Source organism: Hemitrygon akajei, chromosome 5 (genome assembly GCF_048418815.1).
Source record: "Hemitrygon akajei chromosome 5, sHemAka1.3, whole genome shotgun sequence".
NCBI classification, from domain to species: domain Eukaryota; kingdom Metazoa; phylum Chordata; class Chondrichthyes; order Myliobatiformes; family Dasyatidae; genus Hemitrygon; species Hemitrygon akajei.
Window position 1 is genome coordinate 6544387 of NC_133128.1, and position 13001 is coordinate 6557387.

The window sequence follows — 13001 nt, forward strand, 5'->3', positions numbered from 1 at the left end:
TTGGTAGAATGTGCTGGCCAGAGTGGTGGTAAGGGCAGATACTTTAGGGGCATTTAAGAGATGGATACATGGATGATATAAAAATGGAGAGCTATGTTGAAGCATCACACACAAAGTGTTGGAGCAACTCAGCAAGTCAGGCAGCATCTATGGAAATGAATAAACAGTCAAAGTTTCCAGCTGAGACCCTTCATTGGCACTGGAAAGGAAGGCAGAAGATGCCAGAAAAAGGAGAGGGGAAGGTAAGAGTACAAGCTAGAAGGTGATAGGCTATGTCAAAGAGCAGGGTTAGATTGATTTTAGAGTAGGTTAAAAAGTTGGCACAACACTGTGGGCTGAAGATGTGTGCTGTAATGGTCTGTGTTCTAAATGCAGATTTAATGAGGTTCCCATATCAGGACATGTTCAAGCTTGTAGGAGTGAATCTATTCACTCGGGTTTCTTGTTCCCTAACATCTTATTACATTCCTGAACATCCTGATTCTACATATAGACATGCAAAACTGGAATCAGAGCTCCAAACTGGAAAGCTGGAAATTGCATCCTTGTATCCTATAAGTAAAATAGAAAATAGAAAATATGGATGATAGGAAAATGGAGGGTGATGTGAGAGGGAAGGTTTGATTGATCTTAAAGTAGGTTATGAGGTTGGCACAACGTTGGGGGCCGAGGGGCCCGTACTGTGGTATAGTGTCCTGTGTTCCATGAAAAAGACTATATGGCCCATGAAATTCTTGATGGCAGAAGTGGGAGTGAAAGTCTGAAGCTCCTGCTGAGGCAGACAGAAAAAACGGGACAGACTTTAGATGGAAAGACAAAGGCAGAACATGTGGTCACATTGACAAAGCTATAGGAGGGAGTTCAGCGAACGAGCTTGTTTTTATTCCCTGTATTACATTGATAATTGGTTTATTATTGCCACATGCACCAAGATACAGTAAGAAACCTCTGAACATAGAACAGTACAGCACAGTATAGGGTCTTTGACCCATGATGTTGTTCCAATCTTTAAACCTACTCTAAGATCAATCTAACCCTTCCCTCCTACATAGCCCTCCATTCTTTTATCATTCATATGCCAATCTAAGAATCTCTTAAATGTCCCTACTGTATCTGCCTCTACCATATATACTGTCCCCCATATACTCTCCTCTAATCAGCTTACGTCTATGCCCCCTCACATTAGCCATTTCCACCCTTGAATATATGTCTCTGACTGTCTGTTGTATCTATGCCTCTTATCATCTTGTACACCTCTATCATGAAATCCTCTTTCACTCCAGTGAGAAAGGCCCTGGTTCACTCAACCTGTCCTCATAAGACATGCTCTGTGGTCCAGGCAGCATCCTGGTAAATCTCTGCACCCTTTCTAAAGCTTCTACATCCTTCCTATAATGAGGCGACCAGAAATGAAATGCCATTCAGCCAGATCATTCCTAAAACTAAGTACATCGAGATAGTAGAAAGGGATTGCAGAATAAAGTGATAGAGTTGCAGAGAAAGTGCACTTCAGCTGGATAAATAAGGTGCTAGCACCATGACGAAGTAGATTGAGAGATGCATAGTCATTTAAGCATTCTGGAAGGTGTTGACGTTTCTGTGGTGTGACCAAGGTGTCAAGTCTAACACCTCCCGTGCTGAGTAACTGGAATGTGTGACTGCTTGTTCTGTGGGCTATGGTTATCTGTGGCTCGGCTTGTAGTGTACTGTAGAGTCAATAAGATGAGTCCAAAGTTCAAGTCCTGAAGATAATTTCCTCTTATGTGTGGTGGTGCTGGCATTTATTACCCATCCCTCAGCTGGGGTGGGGGGAAGCTTATTGGGCAGTTTAAGATCAACACATTGCTGGGTCTGGACTAGTCAGACTGGAGTAGAAAGGCAGATTTCCTTCCCTCATGGGACTGATCAAATAGGTTGTTACAATGACCTCAGGATGCTATCTCCAGCATAAACACAAGAGATTCTACAGATGTTTTTGAGAAATACGCAAAACATGATGGAGGGACTCAACAAGTCAGGCAGCATCTATGGAGGGGAATAAACAGCTGACATTCTTCCTTTGCCTGTCTCTCTCTCTTTCTGTCCCTCTCCCTCTTTCTCACTTTCTCTCTCATCTCTCTCTCCCTTTTTCTCTCTCTGTCTTTCCTCTCTTCTGCTCTCACACTTTCTCTCATTCTCTCTCTTCTCACTTTCTCTCTCTAAATTTCTCTACTGAGAATCAAAACGTCTGCTTTCTACGATGCTGCCTGATCTGCTGAGCTCCTATAGTATTTTGTGTGTGTTGCTCTCCATCTCCATTTTTGATAACGGGATTTTATTCTGGAATTTATTTAACAAACAAAGCTGAAGCCGCTTAGCTTCCCCGGTTGGAATTTGATCTGGCGGTCTGAAGTTTCAAGTTCATTGTCATAAATAGGGTATAAAAGCCACGAAAATTAGGTTTTCATAGCAAGCAGCAGAGTACATAGTGAACATGACAAATGTAAGTAAACATAAACTTAAATTAACTATTAAATTAAGTGAGGTTTAGCCTTGTAATCCAGTTGCATAGTTACTAAACGACCTCCAATCATATCAAACCATGTTGAGCCCTGTACCAGTGAGTTGTCCTTTAGTACAAGTTATCTTTCAACCTTCAGTTGAATCAAGCTGTCTTGCAGAAAGTGTGAGCCAATACAAAGATTGTCTCGACTCAGTCTGCCCATTAATCTGTTGATCTGTTAGGTTACACTCTTAAATCGCCTGCTTCTCTCTCTTTGTGCCTTTGTTTCTCTCCCCTCCCCCTCTGCCCCTCTCTCCCTCTCCCCCTCTCCCTCACATCCCCTTCTCTCCCCTTCTCTCTCCCACCCCTCCCTCTCTCGCTGAGCCTGGTTCAGATGCACTGTGTACCTCTGTACGTCTGAATGTGTTTGATCAGCATTGCCCATGCATGCTGGGCCCTGAGATGGTGCTTAACTATTGTGTTTTGATAAACACTAACAAAATCAGTGGGTGACTTGGCATGTACACCGGGGCTGTGGAGCGGGACCAATTTGCGCTTGGAATCTGCACACTTTCTAATCTGATTTTTGCCGGCTTTTCCAGATCTTGGCGAGATGCTGTTTCCTTTCCATAATTCAATGCAGATAAATCAAAAGGGCTTTAACATCTAGTGATCACATCACCCATTTACACTACGGAAAATTTTACCATTGGGAGCCCCTCTAATTCAGAGGTTCTCCCACCATAAACAGAAAGCCGAACCAATTCTCTTCCTAAAAGGGAGTTCTTAAAAACTTCAGTGCACAATTAGTCGGACGTGAATAATTACTTGAGTGAGATGGACTGTATAATAAACAGTGTGTGCAGATGGACTTTGTAAACGAGGAAACAGAGTGAGGGCAGTGGGTTAACAGACTCACATAGATGGAAAGGCAGTGAGTGAAGTGCCCTGAAGTATGTGTTTATTTGCTGATGGTAATTCACTCCTCATGCACTGTTAGTTTGAATAGACCCTGTCAGCCCCGTCCACTATAGTATTATCAACACTGACAGAGCGCAGCAAAGAGGAACAAAACAAAGGATGTCAGTGTTACTGGTTTCTGCAGAGTTCTGGAATATGAACACTGCTGAAGCCTGTCTGGCGAGGCAGGGATTAGACACGAGGGGAAATCATTCAGGGTTCCTGCTCTAGATCAGTGTGTGGTATCCTGTGATTAGAGACAGGCAGAGACAAGGTAATTACTCAGGACTCCTGTTCCCAGTTCTGATTCCTGTCTGGTGATTGCTGGTTTAGCAGGAGAGAGGGAGAGCGAAAGAGATTGACAGGGGGAGGGAAAGAAAGAAAGAGCGAGAGAGGGAAAGGAGGAGGGAAGAGAGGGAGACAAAGAGACAGAGGAAGAGTCACTGAGAGGCATAGAGACAGAGAGGGAGAGAGAGATCGAGAGAAAGAGAGGGAGAGAGAGAAAAAAGAGGGAAAGGGAGAGAGACAGCGAGAGGGTGAGAGGGAGGGGAAGGGGGGGAGAGAGAGAGAGAGAGAGAGAGAGAGAGAGAGAATGAATGAGAATAACAGGCTCAAGAAGCCTGGGCCACCTAATTAACCTTCTACCTGTACGTATTTGGAAAGTGGGAGGAAACCAGAGCACCCGGAGGAAACCCGTGTGATCATGGGGAAAATGTTCAAGCTCCTTACAAACAGCAACCGGGGACTGCTGCTGCTGTAATAGTGTTATATGAAACACTACATTACCATACCACTCCAAATCACTTGCTTGATTGACTGCCCCTGGGTGGTGAGGCTCTGTGGGTTACAGGGTAATGCCTCGTATAAGCGTGTTACAAGGAAGCCTTCATCCATCGCACTCTTCTCTTTTCTGCTCTCTCCAATGTTGCCTGGCCGGACATCTCAGCTGCTCCACAGTTCGTTGTGAGGCCGAGGGATCAGATTGTGCCCCAGGGTCGGACGGCCATCTTTCCCTGTGAAACGAAGGGAAACCCGCAGCCAGCTATCTTCTGGCAAAAGGAAGGAAGCCAGGTAGGTGACCTCTGATCCCCAACCGGCTTCCATGCGCGGTGCTAAGGCAAGAGGGAAAGACAGGGAGAGAGACAGCACATCACAGCACCATTAGGGTTAAGAGTGAGCCACAGGAACAGAGTCTCTGTGGAAATCTGTACAGAAACACATTTATTGATCACAGGTACTTCGAAAGAGCAAGTGAAATGCACTGATTGCGTTAACAGCCGACACATCCAAGGGTGTGCTGGGGGCAGCCCGCAAGTGTCACCGCTCATTCTGGCACCAACATTGCACGTCCATGATGCTCGACAGAGCAACACAAGCAACAACAATAACAAAACAAAACAACAACAGCAAAACAAATCCTTTTCCCACCGGCTCACCTAGCCCCACACATTCACACACACAGACAGGCCTCCAACCCCACGTCAAGCCACCTCCAGGACTCAGTCCTTGGCCCCAAGCTCGCTGACTCACGGACATCAGGCCTCTACCCTCCTGGCCTGGACTCGCAGATATTGCCCCTCTGACCTCTGGACCTCTGGGACTTTGGTCAAAACTTTAATCTTAAAACTTGAATTCTGCTCCTATGTCCTATAGTTTTATTGTCTCCATATAGCTCACACACTCTAATCCAGCTAGCATCCTAGGGAACCTTTTCTGCATAATCTCCAAAGCCTCCACATCTTCACGACAGTGGGATGAGCAGAACTGCACCTACTGACGTGTCTTTGACAGAGTAAATGTTGTGGTTCTTTACACAGGACCTCTGGCAACACAACATTTGGTGTTGTGGGAACAACAGAGACAATTAGATCAAATTACTTCATCAAAGAGGTAGGAAATGCAAATGACCTTCACTAGTTTTCCCCAGCCCACCACAAATCCCACCACATTAAAAGCATCAGGGGCTATTTATTGACCTGAGCAGCTTTAACTATGAGGATGTAATCACCTTCAATGGATGTGCACTCTGCGTTGTTACAGCAGGGCTGTGCTCGGCTAGTGGAGAGTGAGCTGTGAACTGTCCCGGCAAGTAGTGCAAGGTTAGACATAATTTGCAAAGCCATAAGAAACGATTTGTTCGCTGGAATGAGGGATAATGGCATCATCCTTGAATCTGTCAGAGTGGACCATCCATCACTGACTAATAAAAGTATTCACCTCTTAATTAAACGGTGACATAATTTAAGAGAGTGAAGAATTTGCAGACACTCTAATTGAAAAGCGTTAATTTGCCATTGTGCCCCTCCTGTGAAAGTCTCGGGCTCCAGAAGGGGCGGGGGAGATCCCCAGGCCATTGAGTCGCAGAGAAAAAGAGCACGGACACAGGCCCCACACACACAAAAGATTAGATAAAGATAAAGATTAGCTTTATTTGGCACATGAACATTGAAATACATGGTAAAATGCATTATTTGCATCAACGACCAACCCAGTCCGAGGATGTGCTGGGGGCCTGCTTCCGGCACTTACATAGCATGCCCACAACTCACTAGCCTGATCCGTCTTTGGAATGTGGGAGGGAATCGGATAACCTGAAGGAAACAAGTGCGATCATGGAGAGAATGTATGAATTCCTTAAAGACAGCAGAGAGAAATGAGCCCGGATCACTGGTGCTGTAAAGTGTTATGCTAACTGGCGATAGTTACCGGTACTTTGATCGGCTCGGGTGATCATACATACTCTGCAGGTCAGGCAGCATCTATGCAGACAAATGCTCAATCAAAGTTTCAGGCCAAGACCCTTCATCACCATCCTCCTCTTTTCTACCCTCCTTCAACCCCAGCTTCAACCCTCTCTGTCTTGATTGATGGTCAGCACGAGTCATTGGGCTGAATGGCCTGTTTCTGTGCTGTATGACTCTATGAACAGCTCCTTCTCATATTTCTCATGCAGTGTAGAAAGATCTATTTGGCCCATCGAGTCCATGTGGACTTTCAGATCCATAGGGGCAGAATTAGGCCATTCAGTCCATCGAGTCCATGCTGGTTTTCAGGTCACACCCTTTCCCTTCCTGCATGATCATGAGAGGAGGCCCTTCATTGGTCAAGGTTGACCATGGATGTTGCAATCTAGCTGTCTTTAAGGAGCCAGTAACCCACCTTTGATCCTTCTCCTGTCAAGAGAAATTGCTTCTCTGGGTTTAGTAGCTAAGCCACATGTGAAGGCCAGGAGTTGGACTTGGTTATCAGAGGTTATTTGTGGTGCACACCATGGCGAGCATTTAAGTTCAAGGTAAATTTATCAAAGTACACTTATGCGTCCGCACACAACTCTGAGCTTTGTTTTCTTATGGGCATACTCAGTAAGTCCAAGAAACGTAACAGAATCAATAGGTAATGGGAGCTTATCCAGACCAATGCCACATCCTCCCAGCTATGGCAATTTTAATGAACCTGTCACCCACCTACAAACAAGTGTCAATTTAATACAGCCAATTTACCTGCAGTAGGGAGGAACAACACCTTATATTCTGTTGGGTACCCTCCAACTTGATGGTATAAACATCGATTTCTCAAACCCTGGGAGGGTTTATATCGGTGATTCAAGCTGCTCCTCTCCTATCAGATTCCTTCCTCTCTAGCCCTTTACCTTTCTACCCACCTGACTTCACCTATCACTTTCTATACAGCCTTCTTTCCCTCCCTCTACCTTTTTATTCTGGCATCTTCCCCTTTCCTTTCCAGTCCTGAAGATGGGTCTCGACCTGAAACTAACTGTTTGTTCATTCCCATAGATGCTGCCTGACCTGCTGAGTTCCTGCAGTATTTTGTCTGAGCTATCCAGCTCGTGTTGTTTTGCTGGACACTGTGGGCATGCTATGTTGATGCTGGAAACATGGTGACACTTGCGGGGACCCTTGGGTGTGTTGGTTGTGACACAAATGACGCATTTCACAGCATTTTTTGATGTACATGTTATAAATAAATTTGAACCTCTTTCAAGATCTTCCACATCCTCCCTGTAATGGGACGACAAGAATTGCACACAATATTCCAAGTGTGACCTGACCAGAGTTTAATCCAGTTGCAACGTGACTTCTTAATGCATATACTCTTCATTTATATTTGCAAGCACCTGCTTTTCTGATGCTTTCTAATTTCTAGACGCTTATGTGTGAATTCCATTCCAGTACATCATTATTGTTGTACAGTTGGCCATGGTAACACTGAGGTCAATGTTATTTCTCTCTTCCAGAACCTGCTGTTTCCCAACCAACCGCCACAGCCATCTAGTCGCTTTGCCGTCTCTGCTGATGGGGACCTCACCATCACCAACATCCAGAGGTCGGACGCTGGTTACTACATCTGCCAGGCCCTTACGGTGGCAGGAAGCATCCTTGCCAAGGCTCAGCTGGAGGTTACCGATGGTAAGGTGTACAACACTGGAAACCCTGTCTCAATGGCAGATGTCAAGCAACGTGCTACTGGTGGATCATAGTTGTACACAGAGGTAGATTCTTTGGACCAATGTGTCTGTATGAGCCATCAAGTATCTAGTCTAATCCCAATAACCAGCACTTTGAGTCATAAAAGGTTATTAACCTTTCCCTATAACTCAGGTCCTCAAATCCCAGCAGCATCCTTGTACATTTTCTCTGTACTCTTGCTCTCAATCTTATTGATACTTTTCCTGTAGGTAGATGATCAGAATTGAAACAGGTTCTTCAGCCATCCAGCCCATACTGAACCATTATTCTCCCTAGTCCCATTGACCCACGCCTGGACCACAACCTTCCATATCCCTCTCATCCACGTTCCTACCCAAAATTCTCTTACATCAAACCACCAGCTTATTCCATGCTCTCACCACTCTCTGATTGGAGAAGTTGCCCCTCTGGTTCCCATTTAATACTGCACCTTTCACAATTAACTGGAGGAAAAAATCTGCTTGCCTTTACCATAATTTTGCATACCTCTGTGAAATCTCTCATTCTGCTATGCTCCTGGGGAAAAAGATTCTAACCTATTCAACCTTTCCCTATAACTGAGATTCTCAAGTCCTGGCAACATCCTTGTAAATTTTCTCTATACTCTTTCAATTGTATTGATATCTTTTCTGTAGGTAGGTGACCAGAACTGCATATAATACTCTAAATTTGGCCTCATGTATGTCGTTTTCAACTTCAACATAATCTTCCATTTCCTATGTTTAATACTCTGATTTATGAAGGCCAATGTGCCAAAAACTTTCTTTTTGACCCTATCTGCCTGTGATGCCACTTTCAAGGAATAGAAACATAGAAAATAGGTGCAGGAGTAGGCCATTTGGCCCTTCGAACCTGCACCGCCATTCAGTATGATCATGGCTGATCATCCAACTCAGAACCCTGTACCTGCTTTCTCTCCATACCCCCTGATCCCTTTAGCCACAAGGGCCATATCTAACTTCCTCTTAAATATAGCCAATGAACCGGCCTCAACTGTTTCCTGTGGCAGAGAATTCCACAGATTCACCACTCTCTGTGTGAAGAAGTTTTCCTCATCTCGGTCCTAAAAGGCTTCCCCTTTATCCTTAAACTGTGACCCCTCGTTCTGGACTTCCCCAACATCGGAAACAATCTTCCTGCATCTAGCCTGTCCAATCCCTTTAGAATTTTATACATTTCAATAAGATCCCCCCTCAATCAATTATAGACCCTTTGTTGTACTGCACTCCTCTGTGCCCTACTGTAAGTCAGAGATGCTCTTCTGTACACCATTGTTGTAATGAATGGATATTTGAGTTACGGGCATCTTCCTGTTGCATCCACAGAATTGCTGCTTACTGGATGGGTTTTGTTTTTCACACCCATTTGCTGTAAACTCTAGAGGCTGATGTGCATGAAAATCCCAGGAGATCAGCGGTTTCTGAGATACACAAACCACCCCGTCAGCACCAGCAATCATTCCACGGTCAAAGTCACTTAGGTCACATTTCTTCCCCATTCTGATGTTTGGTCTGAACAACAACTGAACCTCTTGACCACGCCTGCGTGTTTTTTTATGCACTGGGTTGCTGCCACATGATTGGCTGATTAGATATCTGCATTAACGAGCAGGTGTATAAAATGCCCACAGAGTGTAGTATCAGTGACACTCCGGAGGGAGTTTTGTCCCTTCCAATCAGGCACCGTGTTACGTAGCGGTTAGTGTGATGCTATTGCAGCTAGTGTGATGTTATGCTATTCTGTGTTCCGTGCTCAATTCTGACGCCGTCTGTAAAGGGTTTGTATGTTCTCCCCATGACTGTGTGAGTTTCCTGCAGATGTGCCAGTTTCTTCCCACATTCTGAAGATATACCAGTTAGTAAGTTGATTGGTCATTGTAAATTGTCCTGTGATTAGATTGGGGTTAAATTGGTGGCCTGTCACTGGCCTGTCCACACTGTATCTCCAAATAAAAATTCACGTCTGGCCCAGCCCACCATTCTCGGAAATGCCAGGTCCATCCTAACGCAACGGCAAACCTAACGCAACTCAAAATTTATCAAACTTTGTGAAATGAGGCAACTATAACAAGATTGAAAAGCTCAAAGGAAGTGTTCGAAAGAATAGATGGAAAGGACAAGGGTGCAGTCCAGATAAACAAACCAGGAAGCATGTCAAAAAGTGCAAGGCACAAAAGGACTTGTAACTGCACATCTTAATGCAGCCATTCACATCGTCAGGGTAGGTAGATTCTAAATGATTCACGGTGACCGGACAATGTCTCCTCTGTATATATGTTAGCATAAAAGCTGGGGAGATGTCAGGAAGTCTTTCTTCACACTATGGCTTGAAGTAATCAGGAATTTCCTCTTCCATCCCAAAAGAAGTGATAGTAGGATTCAGTTGAAAAAAGCCACAGAACTTGTAGGTTTCCTGTTCCGTGTAGGAGGCGGATTTAGATCAGATTAGCTTTACTTGTCACATGCACAGTGAAGCATTAAAACCCATCGTGAAATATCAGTGATACATCTCTACCAAAGGAAGTGTAGGGCGCTCCTTCCCTCTGCTAGCCTGCAGGTCACCCTTGGGCAAGGTGTAGCACCTGCTTAGCCACAAACCCCGCCACCGATCAGGGTCACATGAAGCCATGAGAGCAGGTGGTTGATGGTTGTATGAGCAGCCGGTGCAGATCACAAGTCCTGGTTATGTGATCACTGATGTCAGGCAGACAATCTCTAAAGAGTATTGGTAATAGCTGGGGTCAACCATCTTGTAAAGACACTGCCCAGAAGAAGGCAATAGCAAACCGCTTCTGTAGAAACACCTGCCAAGACCAGTCATGGTCATGGAAAGACCATGATTGCCCACGTTGTATGACACGACGCATAACAAACAAGTAGTGAAATGTGTGGTTTGCATCAACAACCAACACATTCCAAGGATGCGCTGAGGGCCGCCTGCAAGTGACTCTGCTGCCATTGGAGCATGCTCCCAGAGGTAATCCGCGCAGTCACGAGGAATATGCACAAACTCCTTACAGACAATGGCCCTGTTGCTGGCGCTGGTGAGTGTTATGATAGCCGCTATGCTGCTGTGCCGAGCTGCATTAGGATTCAGAGATGTAACCTACCAGTCAAGGTCAAGTGCATTGCCAAGTCCACGGGTGCACAGGTACAGTGAAAAACTTACAGCAGCATCACAGGCACAGAGTACCAGATACACATGTAGAATCCCAAGTTAAGCATTGACTAAACACAATTTTTACACATACATAATCAAAGCAAAAAGAAATGTCCATTATGGTGCAGACAGATCGAAGGGTCACTATATTGGACAGTGATCGTGGTTGTGTCAATTAGACCATAAAACATAGGAACAGGACTATAAACATAAGAAAATCTGCAGAGGCTTGACATTCAAAGCAACACTCACAAAATGCTGGAGGAACACTATGGAAGTCGACGTTTCGGGCCGAGACCCTTCTTCAGGAGCAGAACTAGGCCATTTGGCCCATCGAGTCTGCTCCGCCATTCCACCATGGCTGATTCATTACCCCTCTCAACCCCATTCGCCTGCCTTTCCCTCGTAACCTTTGACGCCGTGATTACTCAAGAACTTATTAACCTCCTCCTCAAGTATGCCCAACAACTTGGTTCAATAGCTAACTGATTGAAGGGAAATTGCCATTCACAGAATGCCTCAAGCAATGGAACAGTGACCAGAAATATAGAGGAAATCCCAGTCTGCATTTTATCTTAGGAAAGCCTGCGGGAGAAGTCAGTGGACTCTGACGTAAACTAATCTCCCCTCGCTTGGTTTACCATTTTGGTTCTCAATGCCCCTTCTTATCTTATTAGCTGCGGCTAATGGCTTGCAGCAGAGGAGGAAGTAAGCACAGTGTAAACCTAGTCATTAAGGCGTTCTTAGCCAGGGATTTGTTTGAAGTGATGCCTCCTTGCCTTTCAGTCTAAGCCCTTACAAGTGGTGCTCATGAGAAGAGATTCCAGCACTTTGGAATCACATACTGGGATTACCTCTTGATCAAGCTGGCTTCTGCCTCTGCACAAGCCTTTTACACATAACACTGTCTCAAACATACACAAAGGCATTTTCAATTCAGATTCTTTCTGGATTGTTTGGTGGGAGGTGATAATGAATCAGCATCAGGTATATATATAGATAGGGTGCCTAATACTTTTGCACAATACTTAGTAATTTTATGTATTGCACTGTAATACTGCCACACACACAAAAAAAACAAGTTTCATGACATATGTTAAAGATGATAAACCTGATTCTGATATGGATCTCTATTGTGGACTGAGAGTGGGAAGGGGGAAGGCGAGGCGAAACATGCTTGGGAAAAGGGGGAGGGAGTGGGAAGCACCAGAGAGACATTCCTTAATGATCAATAAACCAATTGATTGGAATCAAATGTTCTTGCCTGGAGTCTCAGGGCCGGGTGTGTCTGCACTCCTTCTCTGGCAACTGTCCCACACTCATGTTGTGGTGCACCACCCTCACCATTCCCAATATCGTTTGCTCCCACTAAATTTATAAACTTACTCTCCATTCCACATTGACAATAAAGTACAGTGCAAAAGTCTTGGGCACCTATGTATATATATAAAAGACTTTTGCACTGTACTGTATGTCATTAAATTTGTTGTTTTGTGGCAGCAGTATAGTGCAATAGATAAAAATTACCATAAATTATATATATATATACTGTCTCTATAACATACATACATATATAAATAAAATTTAAAAAGTAGTGGAAAAAGAGAAAAAAGTAGTGAGGTAGTGTTCATTCATGGGTTCATTGTCCATTCAGAAATCTAATGGTGGAGAGGAAGAAGCTGTTACTGAAATGTTGAGTGTGTGTCTTCAGATTCCTGCACCTCCTCGCTGGGGGTGGTAATGTGAAGAGGGCATGTCCTGGATGGCACGCTGGGTTTTTATATATCCCTGCTCTCTCCCCTCACCTTTCTCATTCGAAGACACAGAGGCTTGGGTTAAAAAAAGGTAGCACAAACGTAAACTTCAAATTATCTTGTATCAAGTGCCCAAAAGCAGATCACAAGCTATCACAA

The 13001-nt window shown here is 44.6% G+C and overlaps 1 protein-coding gene across 5 annotated transcripts in view; it reads left to right on the top strand.

Moving 5' to 3' along the window:
- robo2 (roundabout, axon guidance receptor, homolog 2 (Drosophila)) overlaps nucleotides 1–13001 on the top strand; it is a 1389008-nt gene that overhangs the window by 1191968 nt on the left and 184039 nt on the right. For all 5 annotated transcript variants that reach the window (XM_073044783.1, XM_073044782.1, XM_073044780.1 and 2 more), the window contains 2 exons: nucleotides 4389–4513; nucleotides 7698–7869. In XM_073044783.1, coding sequence (XP_072900884.1) covers nucleotides 4389–4513; nucleotides 7698–7869 — 297 coding nt within the window. The remainder of the gene's footprint in view (nucleotides 1–4388; nucleotides 4514–7697; nucleotides 7870–13001) is intronic.